The 27,138-nt window shown below is 38.6% G+C and overlaps 1 protein-coding gene across 1 annotated transcript; it reads right to left on the bottom strand.

Annotated features, from left to right (window-relative positions):
• Window positions 1-24: 24 nt before the first annotated feature.
• On the bottom strand, window positions 25-27,138 carry LOC100367867 (ras-like protein family member 12). The gene is made up of 5 exons (XM_002732751.4): window positions 26,732-27,138; window positions 25,426-25,482; window positions 2,166-2,254; window positions 1,379-1,578; window positions 25-458 (listed from the first exon to the last, which is right to left on the bottom strand). Exons 1-5 carry the CDS (start codon window positions 26,835-26,837, stop codon window positions 170-172), a joined length of 741 nt encoding a protein of 246 aa, XP_002732797.1. The 5' UTR covers window positions 26,838-27,138; the 3' UTR covers window positions 25-169.

Genomic DNA, 27,138 nt, shown 5'->3' with positions numbered 1-27,138 from the left:
AAGCCACTCATGTACATACCGTGGAACACGTTGTTCCTAACTTGACTAAAACAATATACGAAGCAGTCAATGTTGTCGTTGTAACTTTAGCTTTAGAACGCGACCACGTGCAGTCTCGTATCCGAAAAGTCAAATCTCGGACAAAAAAAAAGTACGACACAGCACGAAATCAATTGAATATTTTGTTAAATATTCTGAACGTTGATCCTTTCTTTGGATGTAACGGTTTCGGTTTAGCCAGTTTGAGTTTGGTTTCCTTAGTCTGTGTCACGGGCTTGTCTTCGTCACTAATGAACAAAGGTTTCAGCGGCTTGTGCCTCTCCGCTTCGTCTCTAATTTCCCTGACTGCGTCAAGAAAGACCTTTTCTACGCTTTCGTAATTACCGGCCGCTGAGGTTTCGTAGAACTTACATGCGTATTGCTGTGACAGGACATTCCCTTCCGATTTGCTGACTTGTCTGCAAAATACAACGTGATAACTTATCAATTGATTGTCGGGTAATATAAAACGCAGAGTGACGTCATGAAGTGAAAATACCATTTATAAGAGGATTATTCAGATATGATAATCCTCCCCGAAAGCAACGATCGACTAATTGTGCGACAGAATAAATGTCAACGCATGTAAGAAAATCATGATTATAAAAATATAAGATGGTATTAAAAGCTAAATCTGGAATGGATCGGACCTAGTGTGTAATCACTTTGTTTTAATCACTGGTAACTATGGTGACACACACACTATATCATGACAGAATAACCATGCAATGAAATAAAGAATGCGAAAAAGAAAACCGCCATTAAAATTAAGTAGTGATGCGATCTGGAAAATAGATATCGATTAGGAAACCATACATCTATAACGTCCCATGTAATACGTTATTCGAAGGTGAGGTCATATAACTCATGTTTGCCCATAGCAAATCCGCAATTGTAACTGTCCTATAAATGTACCTTATTAACGTACAATAATTACCCGAGTCGGTCACTTTGTTTGTCAGTAGCATATATTTCCGTTGCCACGCGATTTACTCCAAGTCGTCACATTGTAGTAAACACTTATTATAAAATAAAAACAATCTAATCACCACGATTATCCCTGGCTGTGAAATTATTACATTAGCTACCTTCAAGAGCTACAGCCTAGTAACGACCCGAGATGATCCTAACAACGTTGGTATCTTAGCAACACTATGGTTACCACCAGGCGAAATCCTATTCAATGACGTATGGAGTATTGGTTTTGTATTGAGTAATACGTCATAGGCTCGGTACCCGGATGTCAACCCATCACACCATGAATAGTGCCATTACAGTACTAATAATTCATATAGGCAGCATTGCAACAAAAAGTAGTAATAAAATCCGCAATCTCTACCTGTATCTCGATATATCCACTTTGTTTCCCAGTAGTAAAATCGGTTTTTCGGGCGAATTCAGCTTCTGGTAGTCGGAGACTTCTTGTAGAAATGTTTTGGCCGTATCGAATGAATGTCTATTATCGATGCTGTACACCACTATAAAAGAGTCCGCCCAATTGAGATAACGATCAGCTCCACATTCGTCTTCTGAGCCAATCTGAAACAGACAACATGCTTTAATAATAATGTGCATTTTACTGAACGTATTGGTTTAACGTAGATCGCCTATTCATAAATAAATAAAAATAACCAGAATTTATTAATAAATTACATTATCCGCCGATATAAGGATGTTGTTTCTTGAAATGTCTTGGGTCACCAGTACATTTTACGAGAAAGTGATGATTATACCTTTAGATTAGTGAATGGCGGCAATTTTGTCATTGTTAGGACGCTTTTACTATTGGTTTCTATGGTGGCAATATTGTATGCCGTATCTCAAACTCAGGTGTTGGCTAGTGACATGAAATAAAACACTTATAAATCATGATTGATGAGGTATAGAACTCTTTGTTGTCCTTGCATTATCTAAAAAGTCTGGGTTTCAACATGTGACAACACCTGCTATTTCGTTTTAGCATTACGTTTAAAATTGTAAGTAACTGTTTTAATCCATTTTCCTAAATACGTTACTGTAAACACACATGTCGTTCAATTATTATGCTTATAACAATATACTGAGAAACTTTGATTTATGATCAACAATTACGGGCAGGTGTTTACCCTAATAATATTACTACTCACCCAACTCTCTGCTACATGGTTTGCCGTGTCCATGATTTTAATTAAAACCTGCTGGTTATCCACTACCGCTTCTTTACTGTATGTATCTTCTGTTGGAAATAAAAAAAAACAGAAAATGGCCAAAAATTAAATATATATCGAATTTATTGTCTCAATTCCTTTGGTACAAGAATGATTACATTCGCCCGCTCGTGAATGTGTGTATTCATGTATATTCTCGTTTTCGCCTCTGGAAGTCATTTCGTTTTGCCCGAAAGACGCCGGGAACTAGCTTTTCGGAATTCCTGAACTGCCCACATCTTAGTAGAGGAGTGCGCCCTCAAACGACGTATGTATTTCTAACACATCACATCAGTATTCAGAAGTACTAGTACATATCTATCGAAAACAGCAATGAATGAAAGGACAGACACAACGAGTAAGTCCCAGAGTAGAGGAGTGATATTAGTTATGTGATCTTATCGGTGTATATAAATGAATTCATCTTCAACGCAAGATGCCACGCCTAAAACTGTTTTCCGTACGTGTTATGCAATTTCTCACTCAAAGAATCACACATATGTAATCACACATATACGTGGAGACCAGTTTGACCGAGACTCTGCGACTGAGCGAACGTGACATCATACACATATATACATATCATATACCCCCCCCCAATTCAATTATTATTGCTCAGATTAATGTCTTTCTTTTTATTATAACGTACTTGTACTTTAAGATAACGTAGAACAGAATGTCGCGTGATAGACGTATATTGATCTCCCGGGGCGACGCTTTACAGAAATGAGTCAACTTCATCATGCATCAGTCATCTGTCTTCCCCAGTTTATCTTTCCTTGGGTTAACATGATGCGCTATTTTTTTTATTTACGTTTACAGAAATAATGATCAGTTCAATTTATGTTTATACTGAAACGCAAAAAAAAAACAAAAAATAATCAAAGATTGGATTATGTTTATATTTCATGTTGGATCACGATTTTATGGTATTTTTCCCGAAAAGGATGGTGGATCCGCGCTTGTTGTTTTATAACAGGACGATGTACAGTGATTGTTTTGACAATATGTGGCCTGCTTTCCGATTGTTTATTTTCCAACCATTTACTCGTGAAACATCCATTAAAATGCCATTTTTTCCCAAGCAGTTGTTTTCTTAAACGATGGTATCACATGGTGCGAACGCCGTTATTTGTACCCACAAGTTTGCCGATGCTATGATAACCGGTGTCAGTACGCGCTCTACTCTGTAATTCCATTTTGATCTGCTGTGCATATTATTTCCATGTAAAATACAAACCTACTGCCAAAGGGGACTGTGGTCGTAGCAGCGACTATATAAACTTAGTGCATTTCATGTCACAGTGTTTGCGTTAACTTTGAGTTATGGCCTGATGTAGTTTGGAATTTGGGAGTTTATTTTTAACTACAGACAACCGGAACAATATTTAATACGTAATACATGGACGGCCCGAGATACAGTTATTTTGTTTATGGGTAAAGCGGTACGAAAATTCCACAACCTAAGACCACACGATGATTGATTCTTAATTTGATACACGCACAACAAATAATAAGGCAGAGTTGTGGTGACTATGGGTTTGATAATGTGCTTGTCGAAATAGACTCTAGTTGAAAATCACTATTTTAAATAAATACACAATATTAAATTTAAATGTATGTATTGTGGCGAGAATTTGTGATGACTAAACCAAATTTCATTAGAAGAAAACCGCCCCCGTTAAAGGAAACGATAACACCTACGAGTCGGTTCATCGTCTTCTTGTTGTCATAGAAATTACGTGCACATGTGATACGCAAGTAAAACGTGTACTGTTGCGATGGTTATAAATAAACCAAAAGGAGACGTCCCGTGGTCTGTATGAAATAAATCAAAACAATGCCCCCAAGACGCATCATAAAAACAACGTGCAGGACATGTGGTATTAGTTGTGGGTTATTAGACGGTACCGTATGGAAAACGACATGTCCGTCAACGAGCCAGACTGTATTATCTTTTAATTATTATCCATTTCTGTGATTTAACAAGAAACACACGCGAGTGGACTAAGTGATTTGTTGCCGTACTTTAAATTCATATTAACAAACGTATCCGGATAATTGGCCCAAACTGGTACACATTTCCACGTGACCCCGTATGTCAGCGTTTCTTATATTGATTAGTGTAAGACAATGTAAAGATACTGTTTGATATATACAGTACAACTGAATATGAGAATCGCCTAGACATGTCCATTCCCCAGAGTTCAACCAACTCTTTTATCGGAGGCTAGTCATGTGTGGTTTTCCCACTAGTCGCAGGGTTTATTAATTTGTTTTTTAGAGGCTGGGTGGCAATAAACTTTGTAATATGCACCAATAGTCTTAAACGTACCTCATTTGCATGTAAACTGAACGAGTAATTTCTATAACACCGTATGGCATTTTTACCATTCAATCTCTCATAATGTTTTACGCGTCGACCATTATATATATATATATATATATATATATATATATATATATATATATGTACACACGTCACAGGGTTTCTGTAAGTTCGTATTCAATGAAGTATGATGAAAAGCTTACAATACACGAGCGAACTAGAATTGGAAAGTCGTGTAAAATTCGCATATGCAAGATATTCTATTATCATACCGTTGCTCAGAACCAACAACAAAAGTATATTTTTTGTTCAGTCTTGATTGCGAAGTTCATTAAAGATGCAATATGGACGAAAGTGTGTCATTTTTAATATTAATGTTTAATACTGTATGTAGATAAATACACGATTTAACATAAACTAAATACGATGTTTTGGTAGTACATATCTGTGTATTCCTTTGATGAAACAAAAACATTCTCTAATACGCATGTGCACTGTATTACTGCACAGGCGTATTAGTGTTTTTTTTTAGTTTAAATCCCATTTGGTCCACAGAATGGAGTATCGAGTATCAAAATCAACAATATCAAAATATATATGTTTTTGTCCATATTGCATCTATAAGCTAAACGGAGAATGTCTACCTTTCTGTGACAATTCGCAAGTTGACTTTAATTTATTTACGAGGGAGGGTGGATAAGCATAAAAACAGCCGTGAATAAAACCACCCTCCGAGCGTAATTGAATAATTCCACCTCCGTGTCGTACTATGTTGTCGTTCCTCATTAACGTGAATTTTTCATCGACAGTGACGTCATCTATGTGATCTCGGGGTGTTGACTCTATTTTATGAGGTGATAAACTGGAAAATTACAGTGGCCGTCTCACGTAAGCTGCATCGAACTGAGCTGAACTGAACGGAAATGTTATTATATCTCCTCAGGCGTTAAATACGTATTTCTCATTTTCGCAAGAGTAAGCAAACTGATGTCAAATACATTTTTGTAGTACCAGAATTAAAGACTGTATTCGTATGTCTGTAAAGTTATGAAGGATTTTGTTGTTTTTATTCCGCACCCACAGGCAGTAATAATAATGCCATTTCACTGTAACATTGCTGTAGAGTCCGATTCATTCTACCCACAATGCATCATACCAGGTGGAAGGTATCAGCACTGACCCGTTCATGCAGGGGGAACCCAGTGACGCACACCGTATAGAAGAATAACATATACATAACAGAAATAAATTCTGGCGTTTTCCCAAAATTCGTCATGTCTCCATAGCCGCCTCATGTCTGTATTGGTTATTGACATGTGATGTGCGTGTACACCATCTCATTCAGTTTTAGTTAGAGAATGGCTTCCACAAAAGAAAAAGAAATCTCAATTTTATTTATTGGTTATGATTTGTGCTCGCAAATTATCCTGTGTGGTATATTATTAAAATATTTATGAATTTCTAACTTTCGAGTTGATAACATATGAGACAAATCCAGTCGCAAACTGATATAATGCAGTATTTTTTGCATTATAAGTAGCTAATTTGAATCTGAAATTGACACCGACATTATACTGAATAGTTAACAGCGTTTAATATAGACGTTATAACGAAGATAAGTTTGCACTTTGCCGGCACATGCATCTATCAACGCGTATTGTATTCATTGAACCACGGTATCCCATAAACGAGCAAGCCATAACACATATCACCCATGTATGCAGTATATCTTATCTCATGCCACTAAAAGTGGTCTGAGATCTAATCGCCCAACAGGTCATGGTCTGCCAGCTAGAATAGGTCACACGACTAAATCAATCCAATGAGAACTAGTTCATTGTTTTCATCACGTGGGTAGTCCTAATCTCAAGTAGCACCACCACTTCAATAAACTTGTGTATATGACTCAACCTTATTTGGTCAAGTCAATGTAAAAGTACATGGGGTTGGCAGGATGAGGGTTAAATCACTCCAATAAAATTTATGCTTCGTGCAAGGGCCAAAATCTCGATACGATATTTTTAGTCTACTCGAATTTCGAACAACTACTGAAACGGAGTTTAGCTAATGACACGAGCCTGTAAACTGATTTTATATGTCTTTACACTGAGGGAATCTGGGACTGTAATTGCATATGGAGGTGGGGTCCACCCCCAGTGGGTAACTTTTACATGTACGGACGTTGTCTCGCTTGTGTCTATCAACGCTATATTGACCACGCATAGTACCATTCTTACAGTCCGATATTATTATATCTCACTTTTTGTATAGTAAAACTATTTTTGAAATTAAACTTGACAACTGCTTCCATTTTGCGAACATTTCCTAATTTATAGTGAATTTGTACCTCTGAAAATTAACAGAATGTATGACCATTTTTAGGAAATCATAAGACGTGTGAGCTGGGAATTATTCATAATTTAAACAATACTCATAGGTAAAACAATAGAGTAGAAAAAATCGTTAAACCATTACCGTCTAAACACCATCGAGCTGTGGGAATTAAACGCTTATGAAACAAATATTACCCCTACCCACCTCAACTAGAAGTTCCTGAAAATACAACTGCTTAGGCCATGGAACAGCGTTCATGTCTATAGGTATAAACGAGCATAATGCAGCTATGGAAAATAGTAGATCTACACGATGTTTCTGCTGACTGGTAGTTTTAATGATCAATCGATATGTCAGATATCAATTTATTGAATTCAACATTGAATAGTATTTATCCCATATTATCATGTCAGTTCTGTGTAATAAAGCAATGTAATAATCGTCTATGCCTCCATACTATGTAATAAAAATCCCGGTAATCTGATTGGTCCATGGAAGCAAATAAACCTTTGACATCATGATGGCTGACTATCACAAAATATGCTAAAATCTTAGAATGTTGGTGGTTTTACACAATATTTCTCGAATTATTATTAATAATTAAATTTATATAAATTCTTCCAAACTCAACTTCTCCGCGCACAGAAATTGGCTTTACTAATATCTTGTGGCGATGTTTCACGGATCGTGGAACCGTAACGGTTCGTAAAAAATCCTAATGCACCCCGAAACCATTAATATTGTGACGCCTCTAAAACATCTCTATTTCGTAATCGTAGAGTGATCAAACGGTGGCCGATGTTGGATGACGGCTTTTGTGCAAATCTGTGTTATTTTTTTAGCACTTGGATACTGCATGGAGTTATCTCCATGGATGCTGCTATATGGATACATAGGATATCGAATTCGTGTCCCTATTATATCAGATTTATTAAACTCGTGTAGTAATATTCACTTGTCCCTCGTCTTGTTACTCACTTTAAAAAATATGGTAAGTAGCAGACCAATTCTATGGACGTTATCTCGAAACGTTATTCCACAACATGCGGAACAGTCAATGTAAACGTATCTTGACACTGGTGAGTGTTAATTAAGACTACGCCTACGTACGACTACCATAGCAACTGTATATATCAATATGGGATTAAGTTGTAATTTTGGCGGGTAACAGTTACACTGTAAACTGAGCATAATTCCACGTTTAATGCTAAATTGCACAAATACTATTCGGTATATATTACAGGAAACAAATTAACACATGCACGACAACGACCTTCATAAACTCACCTAAATATACTGAGAACGTGTGAATGTGTTGTTACCATGCAATCGACAATAACAGCGTTAAGCTTTAAGTAAACATCGACAAAATGTCATGAATGATTTCTGATTATGAGTTATTTTATCAAAGATGTTTACGTCCTACATCGCCGTAATGTAGTAGCAGAAACACCGATATAATATATAATGTATCCCCCCCCCCCGGGCTGCCACTATACGCCGTGTTCTACGCCCCGAAGACTCTGCTGAGGGACAACGTCGATGGGTTCAAGACAGCGAGGAGTAGATTCAGCTTGGGTCACCTATTCTCTCTATTTGTCTAACGATGTTTATTCCAATCGGTAAACTGTCAGCAGTTTTAACTGTTATTAATGTGAAGTCTACCCTAAACAGTAATGAGTTTGCCACTTGACATTCCATTCACGCCAGGAGAACCCAAGTAGATTTGTCCGAGTCGACAGCTTCCAAAGCGTCGCTTTGGACTTTTTGAAGGGTCTACTATTTTCGATTAGCTCCGGGCGTCATACTAATGGCTCTTGGCCTGTAGATGATATAAAGTTCTTCACTCAGTATTTGAACAGAATTGGTACCACACAGAAATACAATGGTATGTGGAGAACAATGCCATGTCAAATCCTCGTATCGCAATAACGTAGTGAGAAAAATATCTTAGATACGGTGGCATGCACATAAAGTTTGACCGGATCTTATTTATAAAACTAGACAATGCACTACACTACACTGCACTGCACTGCAATGCACTGCACTGCACTACACTGCACTGCACTGCACTGCACTGCACTACACTACACTACACTACACTACACTACACTACACTACACTACACTACACTACACTACAACGACACGACACGACACGACACGACACGACACGACAACTACACTGCGCTTAGCTGCGCTGCACTACACTACACTACACTACACTACACTACACTACACTACACTACACTACACTACACTACACTACATATACATGTATACATAGGACAGCATATAACAATATTGCTAAACTTCATTCAAAACAACGTTACGTATATTTTCTGAAAGAGAAGGCAGGGGTGGGAAAGGAAAGTGGATCGATTGTACTACACGACTATATGCTCGATAGTGATCAGATAACGTGTGATTTACTGAAGGGAGACCATAAAATGTGTAATTGTTCGTTGAGTCATGGTCCTTCAATAGAGGACCGTGGTTGGGAAAATTATCTTAAACATGGACTCTGAATCCATTATCGAAAGCTGTAGTTACGCTACTGTGAGTAATGATTGCGATTTACATATATAGCCCAGTAAGACGTTCCGGGCATGGCATTGCGTGCTATCTTTGTCGGACTATGGACCTATATAGTTGGACAAAATCGTCCCGTAGTTGGAGTAGTTTCAACGGAAACCCCGGATCATCAAGAGTTAACAATGGCAGTAGTGTAATTTCACAATGTCTAGTATGAAAGAAATAATTGTACACGCAGAATTCTGAATGAAAACAATGTCAAAGCATATCCGCCCATTTAAAAACCTCCGAGTCCTCGGAGCAATTAGAACAACATTCAGTAGCCACCCAGTCACGATTCTTTGACTTTATTGTTAATTGTTTAATAAAGCCACATAACGTTAAAATTGGCAAAAGATTTATGCTCATCAGCCATTTTAGTTATAGAGTCGCCAATGACCAATAATGGTTCGATACATGTCTCTGCAATCCGTGCATGGCTACGTGTTATAGGACCATCCGTCTAATAAATGATTGCATCATACATTATCTCAACCCAATACCAATTTAATTTGATAATACCATTCTGAATTCCAAGATCATATTGATTAGTTAGATATATAACACGATAATCTAATATCATGATTGCGTGTCAGATCGTAAGTTGATTTATTTGATGTGACTGGCGATCAATCATATGTGCAATATGCGTCTTAACTATTGGCATTTTATATAGACGCATGCGCATGCGCAGTTGAAAGTTTTCAAGAATACAAGACTCATCAAGAAGGGCATGGTAAATGTTTATCCACAATTACACCTCAATCTATGATGGCATATAATATGGCCAAATAAATAATCGACCAGAACACAGGCAGTATTTTCAGCATAATGTCGTTTTTTTTCAATGTATACACATCATAATATTATCTCAATTATGCATGTGAGTTGTCAACACCTATTATGAGCAACCCCATTAGCTATGTTTTCGCCAACTGACCATGTGTCATCTTTCATACACTCAGCGTCACGGTACAAGCTGCTTGAGTTTTCAACGGGAAGGACCACCGACATTATGTCCTTCAACACATCAATAGGTAGCCAAATAACAGTTTGACGTTGCGGTTTCGCCTGTTTATTTCGATAGACCCCATGAGACCTGTTGTGTGACGTCACTTCAGCGTCACAGTCATCTTTCCTCGTACAAGATGTGGTGGACGTGGCGAAGGAGGACCAATCATACACCGGCGATACTCTTTCGACACCAACTTACAATAAACATATCTTGACAGTGTATATGTTTTCGTTTTCTGGATAACTGCCCGAGCTAGCTAGGCTCCACAGTTATTAAATATCAGAACCTAACTCAAGTTCACTGTATCCGGTTAATTACGTGCAAATAGTTACTAGTAAACCCCAAATAATAAATTCTTCGCCGACCAGGTGCATGCGTGGAGTTATTGTGAATTCACAACGCAGCGAAGTAAGAGTAACCAGATCCACCCCAACGGTAACTAAAACCCCTGGGACAGCACGTACACATGCAAACACGTGCACTCACTCAACTGTAAACGATTTGCAAGCCGGGATGTAACTTGACACCCACTCAAGTTGCCATGGTGATAGTTCCGGCGAGTTAATAAAATAAGATACCCAGGATCGTCGATTCTTCGATGCAATTGCCTCAAGTGTTGGCCTAACCGCGCTCTATTGAAATTAAATAGTCCCGTCATGTATGCTTAGGTCGAATATTTTGAACACAACGCTACTTCTTAATTCAAGCTGTCCTCGGAACCAGACACTTTACTTTAGGATACGCACAGATAGACTAAAAATAACACAGCGAACAAGGGAAGGTCTTTAAAGTTCACCGAGTGTTGATTTAACAAACGGCAAATGGGGATGATAATATAAAACTTTTTTTCTGTTCACTTCGACGCTTACCTTTGCATTTCTTTTATTCGCACGGACTTGTCCTGGGGAAAGGTCGTGACACAGGGTAAAGCAGAACTAAAGAAAAAAGAACTCCTGTTTGTTTACGAAGTTTACAGTGCTTTTCAAGTTATTGGTGTTTTTCTTGGCAATACGGTACCGTGTACAGTTGGGAAACACACTGCACGGAGTTGGTGACACAATGCATGTGACGCCAAGCAACCTGCATCTATCGGAATTTGCTTATTACACATATAAGTATTGCCGCTTGGGCGCACAGTAGTGTTGCATGTAGTACCACGGGATTGAACATTCATCAACTTTTAATATATGATTCTATACAGAAATGACACTTGCGTAAACCGTGCGTAATCCTATACTAAACTATAGCTGAAAAAGTTGATAAATCACGTAGCGTGAGCGCATATTTTCTGGAGAAAATTTATTAGAATTTAATGTTCGTTTCAGCGAAGTGAAATAGAACAGAAATGTTTTCTATACGTTTGCTAAAATTGGTGGCTTAACACACCTGGGTATGTTATATGCTAATTACGTACTGTAAGGATAGCACACATATTGGACACGATTACTCCAATGTATATTCTTTAATGTAATCAATATAAAAACATAGTTATTTACAAAACTATCAAAAGGCACGTGGATTAAGCACGTCTCCAAGTGACCTCACCTAAATCTCTAAACGTGTGATCCGTCTGAGATGTTATATACATTCAAGGATCTTCTCACAATGTACGAGAAAATGGGACGCGACACCTGAAACTCTTATTGTTTATTCACATACTTAGTAAGGTACATGCTTAACACACAGGAACAAAGTTCAGGACCTGGACCAACACTACCTTGAACGCCGTCAACACTACCACCATCAACATCGCCATTGCCGCCGCCGCCACCATTCCCATTATGCGTGAAATCGAACGTAACAACAGGACAAGGAAAAGTCGTAGTGCTATTCGACTTACGCGGAAGTTTGAGGTATTTCCACGCTAAATAGTGTGCTATACACATTTGATGACGGTAAATGTTGATAAAGTAAGGCATCTCAATACCATATTCCTCTCTGTAAAAAGGAAGTTCCAGTTAAAAATCAAATCTCAAATCATTAGATTTTTAGGACAGACTTTCACGCATTACGTAAGATCTTGCAATGAACGAAAAATCCACAATTGCCCCGTATATCTGTCCAACAATCAACGATACGGTCAAGACAAAAACGTGATTAATATGGATCTATGAGTGATAACCAAGGAAACCCATCAAAAAGTGGTCGATACAATCAATGAAATGCTGTATCCGAATAATTATATCAGGCGCATGTTGAACACCCAGTTGATTATAATCGTTTCTAGTTTGGGTGAAATTTGAAATTTGAAAATATTTGGAGGACTACTTTAGAACAAACAGTTACGACGGGCACGAACACTTTATTTAATTTATTCGCATAGCGAGAAAGCTGGGATGAACTTATTGGTGCCGACGTATTAGTCAATTAACCATAATTATGATCACATTCCAATAACGCGGCGCATGCTTGGTTGTGTCTGACTCCACGTACTAACCAGATGGTTTAATATTAAGAAGAACACGAGCTTTCTTCCATCCGGTTGTAAATTACAGAGTAAAGACCTGGCGTCCTCTTTCCTTCTCGTCTCCAAATATAACAGACAATTTCAGACAGAATTTAGATTGTCTCGGTCAAAAGTTATAAAATACGACCACCACTGGCTCCACCGAGACGTTAAGATAGAGAAAAACGTAATTTCGGTGTTAGATCAATAAACTATTGAACACACATCAACCACGTCTGCGAGAATTGTGAACCACATCGCCAGATAATGTCGAAAGGAAACCACGCTGTATCTAAACTTTAATATGTAATTGATTGACTACAGCATTTCTCACCAACGAACACCATTAAAAATATACAGTATTTGGCGTAGCCTGAGAAAAAACAACAACCTTACATCAATACCTGGTTTTCGAGTTGTTAATAGCTTGAGTGGGAGGTTAGTACCGGGGGTCAGTAACGGTCTCGTTAGAAAGCTTTGAAATGTACATGAGGCAACACATACTCACAGAGACACTCATATACCACGTGATCACAACTATGAACATACACTATTCTGAAAACACTTTATTGATGAAAGCTACTAACCATTCAATGTAACCACAGGGGAGTGATATACGAATACATGAGAAAGAGACACCATGTCATTGAAGAGCAATGCCTGTGCTGGACATAGAAGGTCAAATGAACTATTGAAACAAACCAAGGTTGGAGTACGACACCAAAGACAGAGAATACGTGTCTAAAAGTTTATATAGGTTTAACGGCATTTGATATATGATCGCACTGGTTAGGAAGTGATTCATCATACTGCTGAGCTATTTTTGTACGATTGAGTGTGACATAACATAAACAGTGCTTACATAACCACGTCAAATGACATCAATAAATAAAAGAGCAACAAAGCTGTTTAGCACTATGGCATCCAATTAACCCTGCCACTGGACGAAGATAAGTACGAGGTTATGTCAAAAGTTAAGATCTTACTTAGCAGTTCTTGTTAATTGACGGCGTTACAGAGCGTCAGTTTTCCTGATGTCCCCAATAAAGTGCTAACTCAGCAAACCACAGTAATATGTTGGTTTACGCATGAAGGTAAACATCTCTTTTTACCTCCATGGTTAACGTTAGACGGTGTTTTGAGATATCGTCCCCGAAATCTGGTAACCATGGCCTACCTATGGAGCCCATAAACAAACCAACAGCATTTTGCGGAATGTTCCATAAGAAGCTACAATCATGGCTTACCAATTGAGCCTAGACATATACGAAACTTTTCAGAATGGCTCGCGAGAAGGTACAAACATGGCCTATAAATTGAGCCTATACCTTGAAGTGACTTTTCCGGTGGTCTCTGAGAAGTGGCAATCATGGCCCACCGGTTGTGCTTAGACATAATCATGACCATGAACTTTCGTATTCGAGATGTAGCAAAGATGCACTAATAGTTACGTTTACGTTGCTGCAACGTAGATGGGAATATGAGATGAGCCTTCTAAACTGCCAACGATATACTTACCAGTACTGTTGAGTTATACACGCAAACACGACTTTTCAGGAACCCCACCAAGAAGTGCCAACCATGACCCACCGATTAGGCCTATGCATTTATAAGATTTTTCAAAATATATTTATTTGTTTTTAAAATTTGAAACAATTAGAGCTGATTTCCACAAGGGCCCTGGTATATATATATATATATATATATATATATATATATATATATATATATATATATATATATATGTAAATATTATAAAACACATATATACATATATAACATTAAACAATATAACATATAACATTAAACAATAAATACTATACAAAACGTAAATACAGATAGTTACGGAAAAATAAGTGTACATGGACTTACAATAGCGATCAGATATAGTAAGATAAACAAAATACAGACGCTTAAATTCATTCAAATTTGAACTATTTTTTTTTACAAACTAAATATTCTTCAAGATATGGCTACCACGGCCTACCGACTAAGAATGGGACATCAACGAGACTTCAGAATGGCCTTTAAGAAGTGAAAACAATCGTCTACTGTATGATCGTAAATGTAGAGATGGTTTGGCAGGGTAAAATGGCACTCCACTAAAACTTCCCTTATACATACAATGCAGTTCAAGGCAGTAAACATTTTAAACGACGCCTCAAATAATGCTCTATAAGTGACGCTGACGACATACAAGCGATTCCTATTCAGCATTCATGTGCGTATGTATCATGCTTACCGGGAGTACACCCTGTACTCGGCTCGCACATTCCCGTTGAGTAAGATGTGCAGCAATGACGTAATTGGGTCAATGTAGACATTTCTCAGCTGCGACTTGGTGCTATGTTCCTCTTTTCCGGAAGAACGTACGTGTCAATTACCACCATCTCAATTACAGAATTGTTGGTCAATTACGTAATCGAAACTGACATATGTTCAATGTTTCAATGGTTTGCGGGGAATACTATTTGGCGTATGGCCTTAGTGTGGAATAAGACTGACTTAACGTAACTTTTTAAAATACTTTCTCATGCTCCTTGATCCTCATAGGATTAAAAACTGGTATTTCAATCGAGACGAATAACAGATAACTGTCGTATGGTGTCTTTGGCCACTAAGGTTTCTGGTTAGTATTAGCAAAATGGCTTACTCAGAGCAGAGAGAATCATAGAAACGTCAAAGAAGCAAAATTGAATCAAAACCGCAAATTTCTATGACATGTAAAGAAATTGGTCCGTGTTAAATTGGTTTATGAAGCACGGTGTTACGTAAATGCAATATTGAATCACATGGGATAGGAAATATTGCAATGCAAATATTGACCGTATTCATTTGCATATAGGGGTATCGTCACAATTCAAATTTAAGCCTTTCTCTACTTTCGTAAATTTAAATCGAAATGATTTACTCGTGAATGGCAAACGAACCAAATCCAGTTTCACGTATTAATTGCAATATTAAATCACATGGGATAGGAAACATTGCAACGCAAATATTGACTGTATTCATTTGCATATAGGGGTATCATCTCAATTCATATTTAAGCCTTTCGCTTCTTTCGTAAAATCAAAATGATTTAACCATGAATGGAACCAAATCCAGCATGCTAATAATAATACTATACTTAATCAACACGAGATATTGGGATTCGAACATTAGGACGTAACTGACACTGGGGGCCACTGTGTCGCTAACATCAGATAACAATAAAAAACCCTTGTTATTGTTATCTGAACACTATCCAACAAGACCAAGAGGTAGTCATAGACATGTCAAAAGGTACTACCGTTTCTGGGAACATATTGCAAAGGAATTTCAACACAAATTCTATTTTTAGACAGTCTGCATTCATTTCACCAACGTTATTATATTTCGATGCAAACTGATTACATTCACCACCTGTTATAGTAATAAACGTATCCTGTTACATACAGGACACCCACAATTAACGGCACACATTCATTCACGTATTACCATTAAAATATGAAATATGTAGTTTTTGTTATATATGCTTATTTTTTTATAATTATCTCTAAACCCCGACAGATGACTTTGTTTAAATCCTAATTGTTATCGGAAATTGATTTCTAGGGCAAATAGTTTCCTGTGTCTCAGTGTCAGTCTGGTACAATACGGTTACATTCACATTGACGCTCAAGTAGAGCCCCGTTAATGGCGTATGTTTACAGCATTGCAATATTATTGTATAATATGTTGCATTTGTTAAAGCAGTGTGGTATACGTCACAGTCTACCATAGTATGGTATACGTCACAGTCTGCCATAGTGTGGTATACGTCACAGTCTACCATAGTGTGGTATACGTCACAGTCTGCATTAATGTGGTATGCGTCACAGTCTGCCATAGTGTGGTATATGCCACAGTCTACAATAGTGTGATATACGTCACAGTCTACAATAGTGTGGTATACGTCACAGTCTACAATAGTGTGGTATACGTCACAGTCTGCATTAATGTGGTATGCGTCACAGTCTGCATTAATGTGGTAATCGTCACAGTCTGCATTAATGTGGTATGCGTCACAGTCTACAATAATGTGGTATACGTCACAGTCTGCATTAATGTGGTATGCATCACAGTCTGCTATAGTGTGGTATATGCCACAGTCTACAATAGTGTGGTATATGTCACAGTCTACAATAGTGTGGTAATCGTCACAGTCTGCATTAATGTGGTATGCGTCACAGTCTACAATAATGTGGTATACGTCACAGTCTGCATTAATGTGGTATGCGTCACAGTCTGCATTAATGTGGTATGCGTCACAGTCTACAATAGTGTGGTAATCGTCACAGTCTGCATTAATGTGGTATGCGTCACAGTCTACAATAATGTGGTATACGTCACAGTCTGCATTAATGTGGTATGCGTCACAGTCTGCATTAATGTGGTATACGTCACAGTCTACAATAGTGTGGTATACGTCACAGTCTGCATTAATGTGGTATGCGCCACAGTCTGTCATAGTGTGGTATGCGTCACAGTCTGCATTAATGTGGTATGCGTCACAGTCTGCATTAATGTGGTATGCGTCACAGTCTGCATTAATGTGGTATACGTCACAGTCTACAATAGTGTGGTATGCGTCACAGTCTGCATTAATGTGGTATGCGTCACAGTCTGTCATAGTGGGGTATGCGTCACAGTCTGCATTAATGTGATATACGTCACAGTCTACAATAGTGTGGTATACGTCACAGTCTGCATTAATGTGGTATGCGTCACAGTCTGTCATAGTGTGGTATGCGTCACAGTCTGCATTAATGTGGTATGCGTCACAGTCTGCATTAATGTGGTATGCGTCACAGTCTACAATAGTGTGGTATACGTCACAGTCTGCATTAATGTGGTATGCGTCACAGTCTACAATATTGTGGTATACGTCACAGTCTGCATTAATGTGGTATGCGTCACAGTCTGCATTAATGTGGTATGCGTCACAGTCTGCATTAATGTGGTATGCGCCACAGTCTACAATAGTGTGGTATACGTCACAGTCTACAATAATGTGGTATACGTCACAGTCTGCATTAATGTGGTATACGTCACAGTCTACAATAGTGTGGTATACGTCACAGTCTACAATAGTGTGGTATACGTCACAGTCTGCATTAATGTGGTATGCGTCACAGTCTGCATTAATGTGGTAATCGTCACAGTCTGCATTAATGTGGTATGCGTCACAGTCTACAATAATGTGGTATACGTCACAGTCTGCATTAATGTGGTATGCGTCACAGTCTGCATTAATGTGGTATGCGTCACAGTCTACAATAGTGTGGTAATCGTCACAGTCTGCATTAATGTGGTATGCGTCACAGTCTACAATAATGTGGTATACGTCACAGTCTGCATTAATGTGGTATGCGTCACAGTCTGCATTAATGTGGTATACGTCACAGTCTACAATAGTGTGGTAATCGTCACAGTCTGCATTAATGTGGTATGCGTCACAGTCTACAATAATGTGGTATACGTCACAGTCTGCATTAATGTGGTATGCGTCACAGTCTGCATTAATGTGGTATGCGTCACAGTCTACAATAGTGTGGTAATCGTCACAGTCTGCATTAATGTGGTATGCGTCACAGTCTACAATAATGTGGTATACGTCACAGTCTGCATTAATGTGGTATGCGTCACAGTCTGCATTAATGTGGTATACCTCACAGTCTACAATAGTGTGGTATGTGTCACAGTCTGCATTAATGTGGTATACGTCACAGTCTACAATAGTGTGGTAATCGTCACAGTCTGCATTAATGTGGTATGCGTCACAGTCTACAATAATGTGGTATACGTCACAGTCTGCATTAATGTGGTATGCGTCACAGTCTGCATTAATGTGGTATGCGTCACAGTCTACAATAATGTGGTATACGTCACAGTCTGCATTAATGTGGTATGCGTCACAGTCTGCATTAATGTGGTATGCGTCACAGTCTGCAATAGTGTGGTAATCGTCACAGTCTGCATTAATGTGGTATGCGTCACAGTCTACAATAATGTGGTATACGTTACAGTCTGCATTAATGTGGTATGCGTCACAGTCTGCATTAATGTGGTATACGTCACAGTCTACAATAGTGTGGTATACGTCACAGTCTGCATTAATGTGGTATGCGTCACAGTCTGTCATAGTGTGGTATACGTCACAGTCTGCATTAATGTGGTATACGTCACAGTCTACAATAGTGTGGTATACGTCACAGTCTACAATAGTGTGGTATGTGTCACAGTCTGCATTAATGTGGTATACGTCACAGTCTACAATAGTGTGGTGTATGCCACAGTCGACAATAGTGTGGTATACGTCACAGTCTGTCATAGTGTGGTATATGCCACAGTCTACAATAGTGTGGTATACGTCACAGTCTGTCATAGTGTGGTATATGCCACAGTCTGTCATAGTGTGGTATACATAACAGGCTTCCATAGTGTGGCATACGTCACACTCTGCAATAGTGTGGTATGTATGCCACAGTCTGTCATAGTGTGGTATACGTCACAGTCTACAATAGTGTGGTATACGTCACAGTCTGCAAGAGTGTGGTATGTATGCCACAGTCTGTCATAGTGTGGTATATGCCACAGTCTGTCCTAGTGTGGTATACGTAACAGGCTTCCATTGTGTGGCATACGTCACAGTCTACAATAGTGTGGTATACGTCACAGTCTGCATTAATGTGGTATGCGTCACAGTCTGCATTAATGTGGTATGCGTCACAGTCTACAATAGTGTGGTAATCGTCACAGTCTGCATTAATGTGGTATGCGTCACAGTCTACAATAGTGTGGTATACGTCACAGTCTACAATAGTGTGGTATACATCACAGTCTGCTATAATGTGGTATACATCACAGTCTACAATAGTGTGGTATATGTCACAGTCTACAACAGTGTGGTATACGTCACAGTCTGTCATAGTGTGGCATACATCACAGCCTGTCATAATGTGGTATATGTCACAGTCTGCCATCGTGTGGTATAGGTCACAGTCTGTTATAGTGTGGTATATGTCACAGTCTGTCATCGTGTGGTATAGGTCACAGTCTGTTATAGTGTGGTATACGTCACAGTCTGTCATAGTGTGGTATAGGTCACAGTCTGCCATCGTGTGGTATAGGTCACAGTCTGTTGTAGTGTGGTATATGTCACAGTCTGCCATCGTGTGGTATAGGTCACAGTCTGTTATAGTGTGGTATACATCACAGTCTGTCATAGTGTGGTATAGGTCACAGTCTGCCATCGTGTGGTATAGGTCACAGTCTGTCATAGTATGGTATAGGTCACAGTCTGCCGTAGTGTGGTATAGGTCACAGTCTGCCATAGTGTGGTATAGGTCACAGTCTGTCATAGTGTGGTATACATCACAGTCTGCCATAGTGTGGTATATGCTACAGTCAGCCACAGTGTGGTATATGCCACAGTCAGCCACATTGTTGTAGACGTCACAGTCTGATATAGTGTGGTATACGTCACATGTCATAGTGTGGTATAGGTCACAGTCTGCCATAGTGTGGTACACGTCACAGTCTGCCATAGTGTGGTATACGTCACAGTCTGTCATAGTGTGGTATATGTCACAGTCTGTCATAGTGTGGTATACATCAGTCTGCCATAGTGTGGTATATGCTACAGTCAGCCACAGTGTGGTATATGCCACAGTCAGCCACATTGTGGTAGACGTCACAGTCTGATATAGTGTGGTATACGTCACATTATGTCATAGTGTGGTATAGGTCACAGTCTGCCATAGTGTGGTATACGTCACAGTCTGCCATAGTGTGGTATACATCACAGTCTGCCATAGTGTGGTATACATCACAGTCTGCCATAGTGTGGTATATGCCACAGTCAGCCACAGTGTGGTATACGTCACAGTCTGATATATTGTGGTAAAAGGCAAAGTCTGCCATAGTTTGGTATATATCACTCTATACCAGACTTGAACACACCACCAGTCAATGATTTCTTATATGTACGACTCCAGGGTTACACACTATTGTTCTCTTGATGAATGCTACTTAGTATAAACCGTTGCCAAGGTGACAATACTCTAACGAGAAAGGGGATTTAATAATACTTCATTCGGAGCACATATTTATCATCCTTCAGATAGTTCTGTAAATGGCGAAATTGAACTCTGACCCTTATTTAGTTACCGCGAAACTTAATGTAATAATCATGAAACGCACATGTAGATATTTGGATAAATTTAACTGGGTAATACCTCATTAAGCTAAAACAAGGATCCGGCTATAGCAACACACACGGCAATGCTCAGTTTTACTGGTATTTAAGCATCATATCGATGATCATACGCGATATGAAGGCGGGATATGTTGTTAACTCGGATGGAATGGGAGTGGTGTTCATGAATCTCGCGATGCGTTAAACTGAACTTAAAAAGCAATAAATAATTTAGGAAATATCCCCGTCAGCCACCGATTCCCATCCCCAATAGTCTGACGGCAAGGTGAACAATCGAATTACATTTTCTGTCGCCATGGGCTTTTAATATTACGACAGCAATAAGAATGATTTATTTGGTTGATATATGATATTTATCATATTGATGACCGCCAGGCGTCATTATCGGTAAAAACAATTGTACATAACCAGAAATACCATGCATCGATCGAGACTAATTTCAGGAAGACTTGACGATTTCATTTTAGTATATCCAGCGGCATGGTACACGCTATGAATGATTTAGCGATCTCCGTAATTCTTGATATGTTTTCTCTGTCAATAACTGAATTGTCGTCACCAGTGTCTAAGAATTAATAATGCTAGTATAAACGACGAGTACAAAATATCCACCGTAAAACTCGAGCATCGGTATGAAAGTTTTAGCAGTGCGTGATATCAAACTAGACATCGTGTGCAAGTAGCCTGCAAGCAATTTGTGACGGAAGACACTTTACTATCTTGCCGGTTGTTTGGGTGGTGACCTTTTTTTACAGCATAGGGTGATAGTACGTGGGTGGGTGAACGAGGCATATGCACGGTGGAGATATTACTTTATTATTTGATTAGATAGGAATGCATGTCCAGATAATTTTAACTCCAGTGTCAACTTTGTGCTGGCATTTTGCGGAATGAACCAATTAATTTCGTTAATTGGATCCCCATGAGCGTCAAGAAGTCAGTGCCGGCTGAAATTTCTAATACGTATTCACACTATCGTCTTAAACGCGCCATGGTGTTTTAATTAGATACATACACCCACACACCCACACACACATACACACGACGGTTTTAATTAGATTTGTTTCATCAGAACGCAAACGATGGATTTAATATCAAGTTTGGAATTATTCATTGAGCGTGTCTTAAGTCTGTAATTGTTATGCATCGATTGAAGGAGTTATCTGTAGTAGGGCGACGTTGTGACTGTATTTTTATGTCCAGCCGCGTAATGGTTATTCTCGTATCATGCATCATCCACACGTCAGTCAGTTGGTAATTGACGCAATTTTCTTAACATCGTCTTTGTCTGATATGGCTTCTAATCGTCATATTCACACCCACACGAGACCGGGAAACGTTGCTAATCAATATACCGTTCTCAGAGTTATGAACTGGCCCACACACTTTTGCAATATGCGACTTTTAAAATTTAGTTATATCTCCATGGAAAAAAGGAAACTTATACAGGGTTATTTTCAAATAAATATACAGCAGTTTTATTAGTGAGAAGAAATTGTTTTTTGTGTGTATTTCTCCCCCGTAAAAATCAGTATTATTGGTCGGAAGAAATCACTAAGCTTCTCTGCTAAAATGCCATGTTATCGATGAAGCATGCGCTATCAATAAATAAGCGGATAGACGAATGCAAAGCTATGATACGTCTACGCCGTTACCAATTCCACACACTCCGGGGGATAGATGGGGTTGTCAAAGTTATTAGAGACGTATGCAAATACGATAGAATCCTCTAGATTTATGTCCCTAATAAGTATTCATTGAGAAGACAACAGGGATTAAACGCGCATGTCGCACAGTGTTATATTAATGGTGCATGTCGAAGCAAACGTCATACACGTATGAGCTATTACTATTGGGATAAGACTGTGATTATACAGTTATGTGTAATCGGGGGTTACTATCAGTTACAAATATATTCAGGTCAATGCTGCTGAAAAAAAAAACAGGCATGTATTGCTAGTGTTCAGACAGATGTGTCAAAGTTGGTAATTCTGACAATGCCTTGCGCGGAACGTGGGAAAACTGCGTGTGGTGTCAATGTGTAAATAACCCCACCATGACCAATATTCCATAAAGCACACAACGTGGCAGAAATTAAAAGCTTCGCAAGTTCACAGAAATAAAAAAAAAATTATCACAATGGAATAGTTGACTGCCATGATACTATAGTATATTAGTGCGTTTTTTATTATCACTGACGCGCTGACACGCACACGGGAAAAAAGAACGACAAACTGATAAACATCCTAAAAAAGAACATATAATTGTATTTTCTTATGATTTCACGCTCAAAAGATCGGCCAAATCAGCGGATACAATAGTCTTGGCGCCGACTCAATATGATGAAACAGACCACAGTCTGTGACAGAACTCAGCAAAAATAACATTACTTTATGCTGCAGCGCCCCGGGGCAACCGTCATTTATTTTGATAGAAGCAAATTCAATACAACCGCAACAGTAACCAAAAATTGAATAAAGGAAGAAACTATACAAATATCACATTGACAATGGTGTAAATCGCCGTTATATATATATATATATATATATATATATATATATATATATATATATCGATCTGCATTCAAGGTCAAAGAAGTGATTACGGGCGATTTGATAGAGTAGGCAATATGTCTGTAATTGGCATTCATTATATACATCATAAGTAACTACGCTTAGTTTACTAGGCAACGTATGTTACCAGGGAGCGAATAAGCACGACGCCAACGAGCGAGAATAAAATCATAACTATTGATTTGGTAGTAGCATGTAGTAGCGTGAGTACGTTATGGTCTATCCAGTGAATGGGTCGGGGGGGGGGGGGGCTCCGAATACTCATGGACGCCACTGTATCATTTTGTAACACGATGTTCAAAGGTAATTAATTTCTTCTGTTTCAAGTATTCCCTGTGCTTTCATTCTGACGATTATTAATTGATATGCCCGTCGCTAAGGCCGCACAATATAATTGAAATTATATTTTTCATATTGCATGTGATTCAAATTCGAGGCAGAGTATGTTCACGTGCTACAAAGTGACGTATTTTTTTCATTAGCGATGATGGTCACTTGATTTTGCCGATATTACAATTATGTCTCCCATAAAAGATATCGTGCTCTATTCAAAAAATCATTTGTGCCTTTCAACCTGGATAGGATAGAATGTTCGGTCATAAAATATAGTTAAAATGATGGGACTTTAAAAATAAATTTAAATAGAATAATTGGCTATTATCGTGCAACATAGTCTATGATCTAAATATTTTCGCGTAATATTTGATAATTTTTCTCGTAACAGTTTTTAAAAAATCGAATATCATTGTCTGGTATACAAATCGAGAAGAAATGTATTATTTTGACAATGGATTATAATGTTATGTTTCGTTAAGACAAATATTTCAACAAGCATAGGATTTCCACATTGTTGCCAACATTAGAAACAATGCTGTAATTCAACTGAATTCTCTGTAAGAAGCCAGTTTCGTCTTCGTGGCGTCCAACTTTTGAATGATTATCTAGCGTAATTAGGGAATCTAATGTGGGTGACATAGAGTAGTTGTCACCAACCACTGAGCTAATCCAACGAGTATGACTTGTGACTTAATAGTAGGTGTGCGTCAAGATATAAAACAACTTGAATGATTACGATAGATGAGATTTCACTCTCTTATATCACACTCACAGAAGAAGGATCTGTTCTGCTAGATGGTAAATGCGTCTGGTCACAAAAAGCGCAGTGTTCGTCAAATTGTACACCATGACACAGCTGCAACGAAGTAAACGTATACCTTGAAAACAGGCATAGCCATTTCGAGCAACTTTCTATCGTTAGACTGCGGTGACAGCCGTCTGTGTTGTATATATATTTATATACGCGAAGCACAGATCATGTACGGTTATAGTCACCATTTTGTTTTTCATAAATCCTAGCTAATAACTAATTAATTCCTTCAATTATTTATTTATCATATCGCAGTTTCGTAATATCAGTAATTTGAAGTGATGCAGTGGACACCAATCATAGCGACTGTATATTTGACGTCAGCGTGACGCCGGCTGTCGTTAGACGGGCGCGCGCGCTTCGCGGAGTTCGTCGGTGCCAAAGAGCCTTTTAATATTCCTGAACTGCAGTGTGTGCAGAAAGAGTCAGAACCGTTATCGTCAGAACGATGTTTGACACAAGAAACCAAAATTAATTTTGATAGAGAGTGGGATAGGTGGGTATCAACCTTAATTTCATAAAATCAGAGGAATGGAATACTTACCTAAATTAGGATCGTATTCGTTTATAAAACGACGTGTGATAAACTTCACGGTTAAAGCTGTAACAAATAAAGACGGACATAGCATGAGTCACCGTGTCACCGTGCACACCACTAACAATGTTGTTAATTTATTTTTCGATCACCGCTATCCCGAACGACTACACTATAATTTAAATCAGGCGATAGCATTGCGAACTCCAACTGAGTGATCCGAACAACGTAAACATTGTCTCCGATAGTTTTTATGATATAATTGGTTGACATAACTCGGAATTTCGGCATCTTTATTTTTCGCCCATCCCCATTAACATGTAGTTTTAGACAAACTTTGCCGCCCCTGAATCGTTCGGTTGCTGCGCAGTGGGGATGTGAATGAAGACTACAGGAAGCAACCATCGACAATATACCCACTGTATAAACCGCATACCCCAATCATATGTGAAATTTGAAATACGATTTATTTGATTTAGAAAATAGCGTTTGGCAGTAAAACCAAGTAGAACGGTGCAGTGTATCTATCTTCCTGCAGATCACTAGACGCCACCTTTATCTGCGACATTCGACCTTCTTATTTAGAACAGTTGCCTGCATTGTTCCCTGGCGCAGGGAACTGAAGATTTATATCTGAGACCAGCGTCAAATAAATCTAAAAAAAACGTGGTGGGGATAATGAAATCGCAAGTGTAGAATACGTATTTTCTCCGTGAAATGTAATAGCCTGCCATCGTAGATTGTCGTCACGCGTCAGTGGGACTGAAGCTTAAAGCTAAAGCATGGGAACACATCCCGTGTGACCATCTAACTTATAATGTGTTAACAAGGCTGTACGAACTATATACAATGAAGTTCAGATCGAGGAAACCATAAAGCCTATCAATGACGGAAACAAACAACAATAATTATTGTTACACCAAATGAATCCGGAAGTTAATCTGTCAATCATTTTACCATCAACGGTCGAGTACTTTATCATTATCAGATATCCAACGATTTATGAGTAAAGTTCACTGTCAGGCCAATGTTATCAAACATCGTATGTGGTAGCTTCCATGTATGAGATTGTGGTATCATACAAAGGATGTGTTACCGCTATTTCTGGTTAATTTCACGTCAATTCTTCAAAGATATAGGGAATATTAACTCGTATATTTCGATGGATTCGGTATGTGGCCGGGCAGATTAATAGTCAGTTGAGTGAATGTTCTCTACATTCGATAAATTAAATATGCTCCCTGAGTGTGACGGTAGTTTGTATTGCAATGCCTGAATGACAGACACCCATTAAAAATACATCGGAAACCATTACCTGATTTTCCAACGCCGAGACTTCCCAGCAACGCAATCTTAAACTCCGGTAGAATCATGCCACTTGCACCCGTACTACCTCCACGGGTTCTCTGTTTTGAAGACATTGTAGTATTTTACACAGACTTTCGGAGAACAGAGTTCAAACCAGCCACAGCGTTTACGTTATACAGTAGATTCCTGTTCAGCCTGTTTTAGTTGCCCATGCCCTTGGTATCCTAGGTTGGGCAGATGCCAATTAGACGCAGAAGAAACAGCTTTCATAAACAATGTGTGATTGTTCACTCGTCACTTCTCTCAGAGGCGCGAACACACGTCCACGGTAACTTCAAAAAATTTGACAGGACGTAGGTCTAGTAAACTTATCATACTGTGGTCCTACAATGTTTTGTCCCGAGTTTACCCATA

The sequence above is a fragment of the Saccoglossus kowalevskii genome, chromosome 13, assembly GCF_978046115.1.
Source record: "Saccoglossus kowalevskii chromosome 13, keSacKowa6.1, whole genome shotgun sequence".
In the NCBI taxonomy this organism is placed as follows: domain Eukaryota; kingdom Metazoa; phylum Hemichordata; class Enteropneusta; family Harrimaniidae; genus Saccoglossus; species Saccoglossus kowalevskii.
This window is presented reverse-complemented; position numbering and strand designations above follow the sequence as displayed.

Bases quoted from the DNA above. Each gene is read 5' to 3' on its own strand.
- LOC100367867 (XM_002732751.4), bottom strand. From the start codon at position 26,837: ATGTCTTCAAAACAGAGAACCCGTGGAGGTAGTACGGGTGCAAGTGGC. The intron at 2,255-25,425 runs GTAAGTATTCCA...TATTTCCAACAG, and splicing joins CGAATACGATCCTAATTTAG to AAGATACATACAGTAAAGAA. The intron at 459-1,378 runs GTAGAGATTGCG...TGTATTTTGCAG, and splicing joins GTGGATATATCGAGATACAG to ACAAGTCAGCAAATCGGAAG.